General features: G+C 48.0%; 1 protein-coding gene across 2 annotated transcripts in view; it reads right to left on the minus strand.

Moving 5' to 3' along the window:
- The window catches only part of LOC108004330 (visual system homeobox 2-like), a 53,139-nt gene extending 34,502 nt beyond the window's left edge, over window positions 1-18,637 (minus strand). Inside the window, exons 1-2 of one of the 2 annotated variants that reach the window (XM_017067157.3) lie at window positions 16,105-18,637; window positions 4,911-4,952 (exon numbers count right to left, since the gene is read on the minus strand). In XM_017067157.3, the coding sequence (XP_016922646.1) occupies window positions 4,911-4,952; window positions 16,105-16,570 (508 nt within the window). In that variant the 5' untranslated portion in view covers window positions 16,571-18,637. The remainder of the gene's footprint in view (window positions 1-4,910; window positions 4,953-16,104) is intronic. The other variant, XM_017067174.3, reaches the window with a different exon arrangement.
- Between the last annotated feature and the right edge of the window lie 245 nt (window positions 18,638-18,882).

An 18,882-nucleotide genomic window follows, 5' to 3' on the forward strand; every position in this document is an offset into this window, starting at 1 on the left:
TTAGTATTAAAGTATTAACGCTTTTGGCTCGCTAAAAACTGAGAGCGAGACTACTAAATTCGCGCGAGGCAAGAACGCGTGTAACGAGTTTCCTATTAAAAATAAGCGTCCTTTCATCGCCTCTAAGTTATTCAATTCGAAAGATGAATTTAACCGGTTATTAGAAAGGGTTTCGTTCTGCCCCGCCATAATTGCGTTCTGAATGTACGTAAGTAGCGGTAGAGAAATTCGAAGTAGAACGCCCTCTCGACCGGCGGCGCTGCGTTCTCTAAATGCGCCCCCTCGTTGAAAATGAGCCAGCCTCGTGTCCGGAACCTCGTTCGTCGATCATCGCCAGAATCGATCATCGCGAAGAAAAATCTGAACGACACGTCGTACTCGTCCGATTCTTTTTCTCAACGTTGAGAAAAAAGTTTCTTTTATCGATCGAGCGCGATAATAAGTCAATCCAAAACGTATCCTTCCACGTGCTCTGCTCGAAAGTGGAGAAATTCTTCTTCTTTCATTCGGTATTATACGCTCCGATTCTAAGGTTTTTTCCTTACCTAGTGTACCACCCGTTTCGCGTTATTACGGTGCTAATGAGCTCCGGCTCGTAATCAAAGCAAATGTTTCATGACACGAGTGAAAACCGTTTGAAGGCTTTTCTTTTACGTCGTTTGGCCTTCGTCACGCGACTCGCGCTCGCCTCTATTTTTGTCCTCGCGTTCTAAACTTCAACGTTTCAACGTAAACGCCATCATCGTACACGCTCGTTGATCGCGCGCGATCGAAGGAAATTCGTTCTCTCTCCCTCCTCCTCTTTCCTCTCCCGTTCATTTTCCCCAGCCAGATTATTTTTTTTTCTTTTTTTAAATAAATTTTATTTCTTCTTTTTCTTTCTCGCGAAACAGTATGTTATCTGGTGGCATGTTTTTTGATTACAATTCATTCCCCATGTTTACCCTGCACCCGGTGCTACAAGTTCGCGCAGACAAACCGCTGCTCCAGGCACTGACTGTTACTAATTAAGGGCGGTTTCAGTACGCGTGTTAATTCTTAATTAATATCTTTGTTGCCTCCTCCGACGTGGCAGCCCTCGCCAGCACCCATTTCTCGTTCGTTCGTTCGTTCGTTCGTTCGTTCGTTCGTTCGTTCGCTCGTTCGCTCGTTCGTTCGTTCGTTCTCTCCCTCTTCACCTTTCTCACACCCCGTTTTCATCCTCCCTCCCTTTCCCATCCGCTTCTTCTCTCCACCACCGCCACCGCTTTCTCACTTTTTCTCTCTTCTCCTCGTCTGCGCTCCGCTCCGCGTCCTTTCCCTCTCGCTTTCCCTCGCGCCTGTTCAACCCACCCCTCTTTGTCTGTCTTTAGCGACACCCCAGCCAGGCATCGTCCACCCACTTCTCTTCTCTCGAGTCTCTCGAATGAAAGGAGATGTATGGGAACACACGCGCATCTCGAGCCACTATGATAGGTACAATCGGTCACGAGAGTGAACCGAAAGAAAAAGCAAGAAAGGACCGCGGAGGAGGAAGTGCGCCCGTTTCTCCGATTTACCGCTCACCCGTTTCAACGGGAGAATATCTCTTACGCGACGAATCGAGGAATCGTTGGTTAACCCCTTTGTCGCGCTTAACCCTCGCGCGATCCCACCTTCCTTTCTCTTTCTTTCCTTTCTCCTCCCCTCTTTCAATCTTCCACCATTCCCTTCACCAGTTTCTCGCCACCGCCTAAATTGTTTCCTCGAGCTTCCTTTCGCTTCTTCTCGACTCGACGACGAGTGACGACAATTAATTACGAAACAACAAACCGCACGGTTCCTCCACGCTCTTCCATCCTCCGATGGAAAGGAGAAGCGAGCATGATCCCGTATAATGCCGATGCGATTCGGCCGCAAACGCTTCCCACCTCTCCACGTTCGAGTTTCGACCCTCTTTGCTTCGAAAACTTTCCTTCCGTTCGACCGTTCCAGGAATTTCACCTCGAGAAATACTCTTCAATCGTAATAGCCAGCGGGGGCTCGAGAGATCCCGAGCCAGCCTCGCGCCTACTATTTTCGCGAACAGTCAACAACCGTTCGCGTTGAATCGGTGCCGCCTCTTTGAAATCGAGCCCTTTTACCACAAAAATCTCTGTAAAGCCGTCGACTCGAGTATCGCCTCTATTAATCGACTACCTTCGCTTCCCTCTTCGCCTCGCTGCACATCGTTTTCCATCCACGGAAAATATTCTCCAATTTTCTATAGACCTTGCCCCTCCCCCTTCTTGTTCCCAACTTTGATTTTCGTCCCATTCTTTCTATTATTCGCTTTCGCGCGAATATTTATTTCTACCTATTTTCAGCTGATCGATCGATCGATCGAGTATCGTATCCATCAATTTAATAGATTTATTTCGTTCATCCACATCGAAGAAAGTTCCCATTTTCTCTTCCTCTGATTACGAAGACGCTCGAACATTCGCTCTTTTAATCTTCTCCTCCTCGGTTTCTTTGAGCTCTACCTGATGCCTTTCAGAATATTAACATAAGTTTCCCTTCGAAAGCTCCTCGCTTTCCTCAATTTCCTTCCTTGTCGATTTGCCGGCTGTCAGGCGTTCAACGATGAAATTACATCGGGAAATAAGATGATTAGATCGGACATCGGGATGATGGATCATCCGAGAAGCATCCGAGGAGGCCTCGAATAAATTCCAAAACAAAGTTTCTATCGTTTGTTTAGAATGTCTCCATAAGAATTATCCGTCTAATGCATTTTATGAAACACCTCTTCTCTCCTATTTCTTTATTGCAACAAACCTCGTTAAACGAAAGACATCGATCCGTCAAACTTGGAGCTATCATTAAATATATTCCGAAAAGAAAATTCCCTTTCATTCCCTCCCTTCCCTTCTATTCAAGCTTGCGCAACGAAAGTATCGGGAGGGACCTTTAGGCGCCGTTCATCCCGCGAAATCGATTTACTTCGCCATGATAAATTTCCATCGCGATACGATACGCGGTGGAAACTACGTTTGTCCGAAACTACGTTTGCTTTCTTTCCTTCTTTCTTTTTTCCTCTTTTCCTTTCCATCGCAAAAAGATATATATCATATTTTACACTCGTGCACTCGTGTAATTAACACGGCGTTGTATCGCGAAGCAAGACCGTTGGAAAAGTAGATGCCATCCTCGCGAAAACTGTCCTCCACGAAAAGGCTCCCTCGCTCCGTGTTTCGCCGCGTCTCCAATTTTCCGTCTCCCGGCTTTTCTGAGCGTTGCCAGTGCCAGCCCGGAAGCCACGCCACTCCCTCTCCCCCTCCCTCTCTCTCCTTTCGCAGAATCCTCCGGTATTTTCCTTTGCCGGCAAATTGGACTATTACGGTAGCGGCTTGTACCTCGGCGCCGTGTCTTCGCGAAAACCGCGTATTTTCTCTCCTTCTCCATCCCCCTCCAACCCCCTCGCTCCTATCCTTTTCCACGGGTCCCTCGACACGGGTCCTCTTGGCGGGCTCAAAGTGGCGCGCAGTTGTTAAAACAACCAATTCTGTCGGAAAGCTGCTCGTTACGAAAACCTTCTCTCTCTCTTTCCCTCTCGTTCCTTGCGGAATCCTTCGTAATCCTGATGGCAAACCGTTCGTCGTTCCGCTGACGCAACGGAAATGCCGGCCAATAAAATCCCTGTCTTCCAGGGATGCCGTCTTAACGACGCACTTCCAACACGGAAACGAGGATATTTCTCGTAATTGGAAGATTCTCTTTCCTTTTATTCTTTTTCCCTTATTTCCATACATACATATATATATATTCTTTGCATTCCCCTGTTCGAGTTTTTGTCGTTACCTCGAGAGAAACGAAGGTAAGGTAAGGTAAGGTAAGTATTCGATGTAATTGAACCGGTATCTCGCGGGTCTTTTGCGGAGAAAGAAGAGGTTCCAATAGAATAGAATGGAATCGTTGCTCTTTGAGCAACGATTTAGATTTTTAACGGTAGGCGTGGAGATAGAATCAAGTTTCTGGGAGAAAAGAAAGTATCCCGTTACCGATTAGCGCTCGAATAGGGGAGGGTGTGGCGGGGCTCCCCGATTTCTCGAAATATTTTGACAAGAAATTTAATATAAGGGTCGATTGGGAAATTATTTACGATTGCTCGTACCTGAGAATCGTGCACCATTTACGTATCCTCCAACCGAGGACGGATGTTGAGTCACGGGGAAAGAATACGCGCGACGACGTGTCGAAACAGGGCCCCGTTTACGATACGGTCCAAGGAGATGATGATTTTCAACCTGTCGTCTCTTGTTTCGAGCGACATCGTTCTGCGGGTTAAGGGAGCGGGGCTTAATGGCTCGGAAAAATCGGAATCATCGCAGGCATGAATACGTAATCAGTTTTCCCGCTCGTCCTTTCCGTCTTCCATATGACGTCATCGTATGAGCGATGTACCCCTGTCATCACGATCAAGATGCTCGTTACTATCGTATTCTAATTTGCAAGCCATCGTGCTCTCAACACTTTTTCTTTTTTTTTTTTTTCGTCTCGTAAATTTCGAAAGGGACGAAATTTCGACGAGGAATTACGTAAGCACGTTTCTCAATTTCCACGATTCAAAACGAAATCGTGGATTTCGAACACCCCATTCACGAGGCAAGCGTTTGTTTTGCGAGTGCATCAAGACTCCTGATAAATATCGAGCTGGGTTAGATGCGGTGGCAAGAGTGGAGCGCGGCGAATAACTCGAGCGAAAAAGCGTCATAACCTCTGCACGGTCGTTTGCGCGTCTTTATGGATTCGCCTCGTGAAATTCTGAAAAATGATCTCTCGGTGAAAATGGACAGAGCACCGAGTTTCTTCCCCCGGTTATTTGGAAGCTCGCGGAGCTGAGACGAGGATTCAAAGATATCGTTTCAATGACGCGTATTTTCGAGGTATTTCAACAAAAAAAAGCTTACCTGGGCTTGTGTTTGAGAACGAGCTCTTCGACTGGGAGAAACCTGCAACAACAAAAATTGCATACTTTTATGAATGGTGCAAGATAAATTTAACATTCGTGTATTTCTGTTTGCAAAAAAACGTTTCGTCAACGTTTACGCGTAAGATCAGTTCATCATTTAATCAGATACGTACGCGCGCTCTTTAAATTAAACGAGTAGGTATAATTCTAGTTCAATGCTTTTGAAGCCGATATATACGATACAATAGATAATTAATCTCCACTATGCGATTCAAGATAAACGGACTACGCGTATACATCGACGGATACAGGCAATGCCACTAACTATGCTAAATTTGAATAATGGTTTACGCGAATAAGATACGAATACGGATAAATCTTTTGATTTTTCCATATCAGTTATAAGAATACAGCCGCAATAATATGATTTCGTATCTCGTAAAAATACGGCCTATTGAAATTGCCCTGTACAGAGCAGAGTTATGTATTCAAAATTTATTCGAGACGAGAAAAATTTAGTCGGTGAATAATATTTCAGGTTACACAAATTATCGTGGAAAAATATTCATCATATAATTACAATCCATTAGTATATATATACGAAAGATTCTAAAACCGAGAAAAAGAGAGAGAGAAAATAAAAGATAACGCGAACGTATTGCGGCTAAGTATTCGCGAAATGAAATTTCATTTAAAAATTAACCAGAATTCTGTAGAACGCAGTTCGAAAGGGCGGCGTACTCCGCTGCCTCGACGCTCGACCCTGATTAACGACATCGCGAAATTAACCCGACAATTATTTCATTAGCGCCTAGTAAGACATTTTTCATCCGATCTCAATGGCCTTTGGGATCCAGAGAGAGAGAGGGAGACACACACACACACACACGCGCGTAAACACACATATCAGTCGACTCGAATGCGTTACCCTTAATGATTCCATCAGAATTAACTGTAATTTAATTAATTAAAATCTCGTTACAAAAAAAAAAAGGAAAGAAAGAACACAACGATCTATTCCACATGGGACCAGACACGATCCAGGTTACCTTGTTATTAATATCAGATGAGTTTAGCTCTAATTTTAACCCAAAGTCGAATGTTCCATCGCCGGTTAGATCTCGCGATTAGAAGTTTGATCGACGGCAATAAAAGACTGGACGAAAGACTGGACTGACGGCGGTGGTGGTAGAGCGTATTATACCGTAGTGGGAAAACGCGTGCGATCTTAATTATTGCGTTTCCATAATTTGCCGTTTAACGAGTGACAAGTATCCCGACGACGGGAGGCTCGGTGTCGAGACCACAACAGCTATATTCGTAATTAAAGGCAATTTTGAAAAGCGCGCGATCCTTGGCGGGCGCAGGCGTTCGCGTTGGTTCGTCGCTCGCTCGTCGGATTTCACTCGTTAGTGTAGCCGCGGATTTAATTGCCCAGCGCGCGCCACGGGAGAACAAAATCCGCCCGTTAAATCGCGCGCCGAGATTCTGATTCACTTTGTCGACGCGTACCACCGGCCGACGAAACCGTCGCGCTTTTCCACTTTCCAAAAGGTCGCGCGAACGTGGATATCCTTTTCACCACGAGAAAACAAGTTTCCAACGTATTAAGACGTATTCTCGCCACGGCCATTTTCTAATAAAGTCGTCGTTCCCACGTCGTTGGCGCGGACGGCTCGCAGGCTGTGAAAAACAGGGGTTGAAAAAGATTCCCGCGTTCCTAAGAAGGTTAGGGCTGGTTGCCTCCGGTCGACGGAGCGATAAAGAGAGGGAGAGGGGAGGGGAGAGAGGGACAGGAAGGGAAAGTTCGCGTTTCAGGAACACGGGTTTGAGAGCGGGTGTAACGGTGGTAACGGTGGTGGCTGCCGCCTCGACACCGACGTTGCAGCCGTGGTAGTTACGTGGTGGCTGGCGGCCACCGGGGGCGGCGGAACTCCACCCTCAAACGACTTTAACGAGCCGCCGTCTTAAAATGGGGATGCCGAGCTTGTGCCGAGTTTGCGCGTTTGTTTGATAAATTAACCCAGAAAAGTATGCTCCAACGTCGGAACACTTAACAAGCCTTAGAAGTCGAGGAGAGAGAGAGAGAGAGAGAGAGAGAGACCATGGCGAATGTGGAGCACGGATTCGTTGATGCTTCCATACTTGGATGTTATAATTTTAATAGTCCTTCGTCCCAGCGAATTCGCTTATATCGATTTCGAAATTTTATAAATGTATAAGAGAGAGATTAGGTATAAAGGCGACGTTTTAAAGGGACGATCGTTGAAAATCGAACGGGGATACGTTTAAGGGAAGCAAGGATCGCGATAGAGCGATGATTGTTCACTTGAAAGTATGGAAGGAACGCGTGTCACCGGCCATTATATTCCGGTATTATCCCGGTTTTCCTGCGTTCGTTCCTTCTTTCACGGAATCCCGTGCTCACCGGTGAAACTTAAACCCCAATCGCGCGCGCTGCTGGAAGGTTTCGGATTTTTCGAAAACGACAATGCGCGGCACGGCCCGCGCCACCGGTGACAAGACAGGGGCCTCCATTGAGAAAAATCCACTTCCTAGGTCTCGTGTTACCCGACTGTATTTTGACAGGATCTCATTGTCGTCGCGCGGCTAAGCCCTATTGACTCTATTATGGGCCTATTAGTATTATACTAGGATTTGTGGTTACTCCTTCAAAGAGACGTCCATCCCTCCTCCTTCGCAGGCCCTCTTTCTTTCCCCCGAAACCGAACGTTTCCCTCGCCCTTCCTTCCTTCCTTCCTTCGAAACGCGCGGCTCGAACACGCACCGCGTTCAATTTCCTCTCCCCGACGAGTCGAGTCGAGTCGTGCTCAAACTCCTTCGTTTTCCTTCTTTCTTTCCTTTCCTTTTTTTAATTCCTCTCACCGCTATTCCATTCCCGTCGAGAAATTCTCACGGGCCACCGACCGACTATTACCACGACGGACGCGATATCCAAACTGAACGAAACGGGCGACGAGACGAGTAATTAGCCCTCGCGAGCACGAGTTGCCCGTTGCGTTTCTCGATGCTCCAGATAACGAGCACTCGGTAATCGGGCTCGCCAACTGAACGACAAATAATTACCGGCGTAAATAGCAAAAAAGGAGAAGGAGGAGAAGTATCCACGCCGGGCTGTGAAAAGAGCGTGTCGACGGGAGCTAAAAATATAAACTCTATCGCGAGATTCGCCGTTGGACGGGGGCGAGAAAGACGGGCAGCGTTTGTGTGTGTGCGTGTGAAGCGCAGAATCGCACGCACGCACGCACGCACGCACGCACTCGTAGGCTCGAAGAGGCTGAACCACGAGAAGCTACCTTCGTTTTCCAAGTCGCGAGAGCAAGCATCGCGGAATGAGCTGCTACTTAGAGAGAACGGGTGGAAACGCATTCACCGGCACGCAATCAAGACTCCTCGTGGCTGCCGCCGCTACGTGCACGTACACGCGTCCACACGCGTATGAAACTCGCGTGTTCCCGTTGCCCATTCATAGCGGTAAGATTTCGCTCGCGACTCCTCTCGGTGCGAGAAAGCGAAACCGATTCCCGGGAACGGGCGAAAGAGCGAGAGGAGAAAGCACGGGGTTGACGTTGGCTGAGTGAGAGAGGGTGAGGGATCGGGGAAGAGGAAGAGAGACGGAGGGAGGGAAAGCGGAGGACTACGGCCGCGCGCGTGTGTTTGAGGCGTGAATTCATGTATGCTCGCGAAGCACTCTTCACTGGGGACAATCGAGGTGTTGGACTGGAAATCCATACCAATTTGAGCGACTTACGGTCGTTCGCTTGAAAGCCCGGTTACACGCTAACACCGGTATATATATGTATATATATTATATATATGTATATATGTAATAATCTATATACATGCATCAACGATCCAACGTCGTGTACACACGATGTATATACACGACGATCCTCGTGCGTTTACGCACGAATCGAGAGACGCGATACGTTAAGTCCCTTCAACCACCATTTTATTCTTTCGTTTCGAGGTCAACCGATCGGCGCTTCAACTCCTCTCATCCGCTGGAAAATTCTCCTTCCCCTTAAAGATGCGCGCGACTCTGCACGCGTGCACGATTTTGAAGAAGATAGCAATTAGCGGTCTCCGTTGTTCCGAATATTTAACTGTTACCCGTAACAGCCGCTTTCCCTCGTGGTGGTGTGGCCGAAGCAAAGGTAGAAAGCAAAGAAGAATTACAAAGAACCGAGTGACGTGGCGGGATTTACACTAGAATTCTTGAAGGGACCTAGGCGGGGACAAAAGAGCCTCGTTGACGAGTCTCCGTACCCGCCTCCTACTTTTCGCCCGGAGTGTGAAATTAGTTACGTGCACGTGGAGGAAAGGGACGTGATGCGGCATAGAGACGAGGCTCGCGTAATCGACTCGTACCTCGCACGTAAACCCGCACGGTATTTTCAATTACTTTGACCCAGTCATGTATATGCACACACCTCGCGCTTTAACTCCCCGCTAACCTTCGACGCGTTAACCACCGGTGATTAGCGTTCGATATCGCATGATCCGGTCTCCGACTAACCGGAGTCCGCCTAACCACTTCGCGACTGATCCTCGATAACTACAATTACCTTCAATTTCCTTTAATTTGGCGCGGAGGAGGAGGCCGCGCATCGATCGAGCAACCCCCTCCCATACCTCGAATCCCATCGACAGATCGAGAATACGATTAATCAACGATTAAGCCCACCGCGTGCGTGGCTCGGTGGCCACGATCGGCACGAACCGAAATGGATGGAACGACGCGAGGAATATCGAGCAGAAAGTTGGAGACAAAGTGGTGGTACGCGTTCACGGGTAATGGACATAGTTTGCCGGTAATGTCCGAGACTAATTCCCGTGTTATTTCATTAACGTCCCGCAACTCCCGAGGGGTTAGACAGCCACGTCGGCCGACGCAGTATTGCCGGCTCGAGCGAGACCTCGTCTGCAGACCCCCGGAGGGGCTCCGTATTAGGCGCGTGTCAAAGGGTGAAAATTTACGAGGTGAGTAGCAGCCGCGAAAAGGCCGATTGATAGTCGCCTGCCATCGCGGTACGTACATACACGCACGTACGCGCACACCTTCGAATAATGCCTCCGAGTTTACGGTATGGTGAAACATGCTTACCCGGCCTGTTAGCGCGCATGACTTTGTACGGTGGGGTGGTAGATCGATACCGTTTGTCCGTCGATAATCCCGTTCCCGGATTTTCCATCGAACGTGGAGGAGGCCGATGCAACTTGCCGCGAAATTAAATAATTAAAGTAACGGAGTCGAATTGGGGGATTTCCTGCTCGGTCGTCGAGTCGTTGCGAGTGTCGCTTCGTAGATTCTTGCGTTGAAAATCGTTCGTCGATCGACCATAAAGTACGAATGTAAAGTGTTTCTTCCATTCAATTTTTCGACGCGAGAAGAGGGGAGAAAGGAACGGAGAATCGGCAGAATCTAATTAATAGTGATAGAAAAAGAGGAAAAGGAAGAATTTCTTTCGTAATTTCATTTTCGCGCTCGTCGAACGGTGGATAATAGCATGACGATGGAACGGACTACTTTTGGATTTGTATCGAATAGCCATTTCGTATTTTCCGCGGGTAATCAGGCGAGAAGTATAGGAGGGGAGGAGAGATTTTCCTCGGATTCCCGGATTGGTTTGTTCGAGCGGATTACACGATTAGACGGGGGAGAGTCGTATGATTGACACCGCGGCCAGAGTGTAATGAGATAAACTCGTTTCTGACCGAATCAGGGAAATTTGTGGTCGTTCGATCGATGGGAAAATGAGAATTCGCTTTTTCGCACGAACCAACGATCATCGTATTATAGATATTTCTATCGCGTTGAAACCAACTTTTCCGAGACGATTAATAATTTGCACGAGTGGAGGGCGAGGAACGAGGAATAAGAATATGCAAGAAATATCGTCGCGATCGAGTATAGACATGGAACGTGGTGATGATACGTTAATCAGAAAGTAATAAAAAAAAGAAAAAGAAAGGAAGAAGGAAAGAAAAACGAAAGAAAAGTGGGGAGAAAAATAAGAAGAAGAAGAAAAAGAGAAAGAAGCCTCTCGGGGACGAGAGACTGAATTTTCCTACTTGTGACGGTGAGCACGCCCTGGCAGTGTTATCCAATTATTCTAAGTTGTTAAGGCGAGTTAGGGCGCTTAAGGGACTAAATTAAGACATTCCGCGCGACAAATCTCCCAAGAATCTCAATTAACTTCTCTCCGGGGGAGGGAGGGGGTGCCGCTACTTTAATTAACTGTTTAATTTCGTTTAATTTGCATTCGCAGTTGCATAAGCCACTGAACGAGCTAGCGAGTCTACTTTTTTCCACCCTCTCCCCTCCTCATCCCTTCGATACGAATCGATCATCCTGAAATTTCAACTCTCCCTCTATTTTCCTTGGGCGCGAACTAACATCGAGATCGACAGCCTCGGATATCTGTTGTTTCGGGTCGCAAGTTGACGGATAAGAAGAAGGGTGGAACGAAGGATCCGAATATATTCCAATAGCGGTTCGAAGAGGCGTCGCGTGGAGGAAGAAGCGTCGAAGAAGCAAAACCGTTCACGGCTCCCATCTCGACCGCGCGTATCGGTTTGAAGAGAGGTGTAGCCTAGTGGGCTAATTTGAATTGCAGCGGCTCTTACGCACACGTGATCGCGCAAAATCGGCCGCACGTATACGTAGGAAAGAGGAGCGCGAAACGCGATGAAAAATAGAGGAGGAGGAGGAGAGGGTCTCGCTACGTATTCGTGTCGCGAGTCTCTTATACGTGTCTGCAACCACTTTCCTGGAAACAAAGCCAGTCGGATTCATAATCCGCTAATTTGTTCAAGATTTTTTGCTCGAGTGGCGGCGCTTGCTTTGTCACAAATCCACCTCGTCGATGGTGGAGCGCGTGGGGCTCGCGTTCAAGCCGCTTTGAAGTACTAATCAGTATCGACCTGCGCCTACAGGCCGCACCCCTTATCCGTGCTTCCACCATCGCCACCCGCCCCCACCCCCTCCTACTCCTCCAAGCCCTCCGATGGCCGGGTGTTTCTCCCTTTTTTTCCACTCGTTCCTCGACTTTCCGTCAGAAGCCATTCCGTCAGAGGCGTGACGAATCAACCCGCCAATTCACTCCTTTCTTTCCTTCCTTCTCTCTCCTCCTCCTCCTCTTCCTTCCTTCCTTCCTTTCTTTCTTTCTCCCCAACCGAGTCACTCGATTCCGTTCCATTCGATTCCATTCGATCCCATCGAATTTTCCTGTTCCAATTTATCGAACGGTACTCAAAATAACGGGTCAACGATTACAACGGGGGAATCCTCGGAACGAGAATTCGGTGCAGAGACTCGGCACACTTTTCCCAGTCCCTCGGATGAAAGGGGTACGCGGGAACAATGGAGGGCCGATTGCGCCACGTTTTGCGGAATCGTTTCGCGGAGATGTGTTACCAGGACGATATCAAGCGTGAGAAAAAGAAGAAAGGAAGAGAAAAGAGGAAGGATAAAGGAGGCAGGGCGCGAGATAAGGAGGGGCGGAAGAAAGTGGAAGAAAGAGGTAAAATGGGGAAGGAAGAAGAATCGAGGCGGCGCCGCGGCGAAAGCGCGCAAGATCGGCGCGGAGGAGCGCGCGGCGTGGAGGGAATAAAGGAAGAACAACGTTGTCGCGTGGCCGTGTGTGAGGGTGCGATAGAGAGGGAGAGGGAGACGGAGGAAGAGAGAGTGTGCGGGAGCAAGAAAAGGAGTGGACCGACGGGAGTGCGCAAGGAGACTTCTCAGGCGTTGATAGGCAATCTAGTTGATTGCCAACTTCAAACGAACCGAAAAAAGCGGAGCGAGGAGGAGAGACGAGTTGGTGTACAAGCCGGTGGAAAGGCAAAGCCTCGACGCGAACCGGCGCGAATCTCGGAATTTTTAGACAATGCGATCCGCACAGTTCCCGCATTCCGACCCCCCCTTCCTTCTCACCACCACCGATTAACGCGCTGGTGCCAAGCGAATCGATCATACGCCATTTACCATCCCCGAACATTCGTCGCCTCCTCACTATCGCCTATTTAATCCTTATATACCTACACCCCAGTATACCTGCGTGTTACCAATTTTCTTCTAGTCAATCTATTGCAATTTCTCTCCACGCGTGCCAACGCGCTTCTCACTGGAAATCCTTCTACTCCTCAAATACCGTGCGTTTTCGAATAATGAGAGAATTAAAGATTCGAGAGAGCGAAAGTTTCGTTCCCGAAGAAGACACATCTTTTATTTGCTATCGCGTACATTTTTCTTTCCGTCGAAATTTTGAATTCCCGTCGCTCAACAATATTCTTCCAATATTCTTACCAGGAATTTTTTTCGTATTCCAGAGAATCTATCAGAATCAGGGGAACAAAGGATCGTTGATCGACCAGGGTTATTGAACGCGACGCGAGATTTTCGTTTGGCGTAATCGATCTCACGACGATCGATATAATTATTATCGGGTGGAAATCGAGCGGTTGCCCGGTCTGTGCTCTCGTCTTTAAGTCTGGCCAAGATTTAAGACAAAAAGGAACGAATGAAGTGCGCCAAATAAATGCGTACTGTAAGACGAGGTGCTAGAGTGACGTTTGAATGGAAGGGCAGATCCTTTGTGCTGCACCGGGAACCCGACACCCGAAAATCGTTCTCAAAAAATTCGTTATACGGATAAAATTTACTCGCTGCTCCGACCATCGTTGTTTATTATCGCGATACCATTTTGACGAAAAAATTTTATCCCATTTATCCGATTCTATATTCTTCTTTTACATTTATCAAAATTTCTATTTCTACTTTACTAAATTATTCGAAGATGGATCTTATACGTACAACTTCTTCTTCTTAACCGAATAACGAACCTAATTAATTCTTCTCAAAGTCTCTTCTCAAATGATTCCATACACGAACACGAGTATTTTTAAAAACTAGCGACTGTGTAATAATTAAAAGAGAAGGGGGGGAAAAAAATCTTACATAAACGAAACTCTGAAGCTTCATCCGTGCAAGTTGAGAACAGTTTGCTCGAGTGCGGCCATTTTTACGTTTTGTCGAGGTTCTTTGTGTTTTGGTGAGACATTGCAGGTCTGCCCAACACTCAACTCATTATACCACTAATTATTCATAACGTTGGGGATTATTCTGACAAAAATATTCAATTCCCACAGTGCACTCACCCCGGCACTCACCCCTCTTTCTTTGCCTTATTCTTTCTCTCCGGCTCATCTAACGTATCTGACGTTGATCCCCCGTAAAACAGCGACCGATTTCTTTGCCGTTCCAACAATCTCAAATCTACCTTTCTTCCACGTTCGCGAAAATTTCAATTCTCAAGCAGATTCCCGATACAATTCGTACAACCAATTTAGAGTGGATATCAGACAGCTGCTGGTCAAGCAAACTCGACTTGTTTGTACGCAAAATCGACGTAATGATTTCATTTAGGGGCGTGAAGCCTTGGTCAGCTGTTCCTTTTTCCCAAAAATAGGCGAAAACTGGCAAACTACAATAGACAGGGAGAGAGAGAGAGAATTCTCTATTCGGATACACGACGAGGAAAGTCGCCTCGTCGATTTTCGGTAACACGATCTTGAGTGGCTCTCTGTTAAATGATATCCGTAAGTGGCACGTTAAGTGCTCGTTTCACGGTGGGACGACGATACGCCTATTAATTTACTTCAACCGACACGTGAGGGTTCATCCTTGTCTAAAGGTTGAAAAGCAATCCCCCTGATTGCCGATCAATGCTTTATTACGACGTCGACGTATCGATGATGGCGATGAAGAATGAATCGGTTGCAAACGTTCGTTAACAGTTAGTGAACGGAGGAGGGGGGGATCAATGGGAGCGGGAATCGAGGCACCGCGGGTTTTTTAATTGGTTTCTCGGTGTTCTTTTTCTTCCGCGTACACCCCGGTGTAAGGAGCAACCGTGTTGTAAAAGGAAGTGCGGTTTGTATAGCGGCGTGGCGGAACGCGTTCACAACGCGTCTCCTCTTCCGTTCAAAAGTTCGGGTCACTATTATTGTAAAAATTCGCGTCTAGGTAAAGAGAGAGGCGTGATGTAACGACGCCGGCGGTCTCGAGATCCTTGTTCCTTGAACGGGGATCTACCGCCTTGTACCCTCGGCCAAGATGTAGGTCTTAACGAACGTAGGTGTTAAGATTGAATGAAGTGGTCGCTTGTTACCCGGTCACAATACGCGCACGGTTGTTGTGTAAAATTAATTATCAATTCTTCGTTCCCTTGCCCGCCCCTCCTCCCCTCCCCGCCTCCCCCTTCCCTTGCCCGAACGAAAATGAAACAGTTAGAGGTTCCATTCGTGGAATAAATGGTACGGTTATAATTGTCCAAGTACAATGGGGCACGGGCTCGCGAGCGGAACGATTTGATGGAAACAATGTCATCTTAATCGTCATCTATAAATAAACGGGGCAAGTTTTAATGATAATGACGCATTAACGCTCGCCACGCGGCTCGATGTTGTTCCGCCGGTCCAGGTTCGTTGGAAGGAACGAGCTGGAATAAGAAATTCGCGACGGAGCCATTTTCCCGTTATAGTTTTCTTCTAAGGGATCGTTAATAGGGAGCCGGCTGGCCACCCGGATATTAACGATACAACAATTTAATCTTAACGAAACGTTTGAACGACGGGGAAATTCATTAATCGGGGTAATTGTCGTTGCCTGTAAATTATTTTTCCTGATATTTTTCAAATGACAGGGACGCAAATGTAATCGATCATACGCATCTAAGACGCGTTAAATAAATTTTGTACAGCATACGCATATAAGTACACAAAGCATGCATAATTTTTGGAAAATAAGAGTGAAACTCGACGACCAACCTTTCAACGAATCAACGCAGGCCAAATATACACCGTTTCGCTCTTTAGATCTAACGTCCAAAGTTCTAAAGTAGACGCTATTGAAAAATCGACGAATCAAACGTTGCGTTGTGTAAACGATCATCCGTGTACGTAAATGTTAGGATTATCCGTAAGAACTTGATCCGTATCTTCCATTCGAAACACTAAATTAAGCTCATTTCGAAATTAATTAACTAAATTAGCTCGAGTAAATTTCTCGCGACCGATTTACATATGGCGTTGGCACGTTTACATGGAACGTTGAATCCAGAGATGCAAGCGCGGCGAAAGAAAGGATGATATTAAGGATGATAACTCACCATGGGGTGGCGTGTGCTGACTCGGACTGTGCTGATGATGGTTCGCGGTGACTGCGGTACCCGGAAGTACATGCTGCGCGTGTGCACCCGGATGCACGTTGACACCGGCCGGTGAGGCCGGAAGTTGTCCCGGTTGATGTACCTGATGATGCGGTACGTGGTGCGCGGGGTGGGGGTGGGGCGGCGGCAGGAAGGCAGCGGCGACGGCCGCCTGCGCATTCAGATAGGCCATCCGCGAGGCCGTGAGGTTGCCCAGATTCCCAAGATTCCCCAGATTGCCCAGATGATTGGTCAGGCTAGGCATGTAGTCCCATAGCTTGTGATGAGGCGCCGTGGGCGCGTAAGAAACGGCCGAGACGCCGGCCGGCGGTGATCCTTGGGGCGAGCCGCGATCGGTACCGCTTCCGTTTCCGGTACCGTTCAGCCCCAGCAGCTCCTGGATCGCGAACGGCGATCGCTGCGGCATCTTTGCGATTCTCACCGATCGTTATCGCGTCTCAAAACGGCATTATTTCCTTTAATAGAGATTTATCGTTTAATATCGCGGCCGTAACGATCGAGATCCTTCTTCGCGCTTTTTCCTTCTGTCCAATCTTCCCCTGGTCAATGGCGCATGTTGAGCGTTCACTCGTTGAAAGTTTCAAGTTTCAAGAAGATCGTTGTTTCTCTGTCTGGCCAGCTATTCGAGCAAATAGTTTCGAATAGTTGTTTTCTCGTTGCTGTTTCGTATCGAGATCGAGCTCGATTCGTAGGAACTTTTGTTTTTTTCTTTTTTCTTTCTTTCTTTCTTTCTTTTTATAAGATTCCGAGTGTTGGAGAAAAGCTCGAAAGGCTGAATTCGTTGGGTTTCGTTCCAACTGTACTCGTTCGATTACGGACGATCAAAAATTGTGGAACGATTCTTTTTTTCTACGGTCGAACGAGGACGAATAGAAAAGAACGAGGCTAGGCCTTGGCATAACGCTTGCTCGAGATCCGACGGTTTGCGTCGAGCACTCGCATCGTTTTCGATATTTCTCTATCTTGACTCGGGAATAGGAAAGGAAACCGATCTCTACTCCGATAGGCTTGCTAATTGAGCGGTTGATTTTCTAAAATATACAACGAGTTTCGACTTGTAATAAAACCAAGATACTGACCGGGGAACCCGTCACCGGTTCTAAGTGTTTTCATAGATCTCCATCATTGACGATACCGTGGAAAATGATGGTTCGTCGATCGGTATTAGAATTACTAGGTTGTTTACGAGTGACGTAAATTTAACTTATCTTCGTTGTAAAGGCGGAGAAGCCGGGGATCCGTCGAACGGAGAAACTGAGGAGCAAGTTGCGGCGAGCGACGGCAACCTGCGAGCGTCGACTCGTGAAACGAATCGGCTTCTCCCTGTAATCGGCGCGACCGTATTATCTCGTATTATTTCGTTTCACACTTGAACACATCTACTCTGTCTAGAAACTACGCGTTTAACCTCACACTTTCAGCCTAAGTCTGTTCGTTGAATTGCGGTTTCGTTGTGATCAGGTACGGATTCCTGGGTTCATCGCTCGTTCGTTCGAGTATTAACCGAGCCACGTCCAAAGACAATCAGGGCCTTATCTCCGGTGTCCAGGAATTCTATTCAACCTCGAGATAGCACGGGTGACGGGTTTCATTCATTCATCGCTCCTCGAACAAAACTCTCCTTCGACCTCAACGATGCGCATGGAAATTCGTGGAACCGCTTCTTTCTTTCATTCTCCTCGCGCGGGGATCGAATTTCAAGGACAACAGAGTTCTTCCTCCGCCTCCGCTATATTCCCTCGCTCAACGGGAAAGGCACTCGTGCACCGGCCACTCTTCCGCCGGTATCTCATACGAGACGAAAAAAAAAAAAACGAGCGGACGATCAACGAGACGGCCAATATCCCTAGGACAGAGATCAAGAGCAACGTCCAACGTCCGTTCCCGATTCCTTTTCCATTCTTTTCTCCCCCGATCTCTCACACTTTTACCCCGAGTCTCCTCTTCCTCTCTCCCTTTCCTCTCCTCTCCTCGACAACTCGTGCACACTGGTCAAATCGCGAGGATTCGGCTTCACCGTACAGTCAAATAACACTGACAGCACCACCACAGCTAGTCAAAGATCGGACCCATGTAGTATACGATACTAAACTCCCATCGGTGGTCGTGTTCTTCCTCTCTTTTTCTCTCTCTCTCTCTCTCTCTCTCTTCCTCCCTCACTCTCTCTCTCTTTCTCTCTCCCTCTCTCTCCCTCCCTATCTATCGGTATCTCGAAACTCGACCGGACTCGAAGCAAACTCGCAATAACGCGGCTTCAAGATAAGAGGAGCAACGTGTTTACTCTCGGGCTAGCCCCGGTTACGGCAACGTCCGAGTGTCGTAGTGGCGCAACCGTGTCGTCGTCGCGGCGGTGGGCAACTGAGCTGGCGAGCAGCACAGGGTTGCTCGACTGCGCGCCAGCCAACGAAGAAGGGAAACCCCCGGGGGCGGCTGTGCACCCGTACACGTACCCGCACACACTCACACCCTCTCGCGGAGGGTGGCGTTTACCCGACCCACACACCCCCTCCGACGTCGCATTCCCCCTCCCCCCCTCCCGCTCTCTCTCTCCCACACCGTATCCACTCTCTCCTTTCAACGAGCCACGATCCCTTCCCCTTCGTCACCGCCTGCCTCCCTTTCTACCCGACGCGTACACAACCCCACTCTCGGCCCTTCTTTTCAACACTCGTCGACCCCTCGCAACAAAGGCGCCTCCGCTACTTTACGCGCCGACAG

The sequence above is a fragment of the Apis cerana genome, linkage group LG9 (genome assembly GCF_029169275.1).
Source record: "Apis cerana isolate GH-2021 linkage group LG9, AcerK_1.0, whole genome shotgun sequence".
NCBI classification, from domain to species: Eukaryota; Metazoa; Arthropoda; class Insecta; order Hymenoptera; family Apidae; genus Apis; species Apis cerana.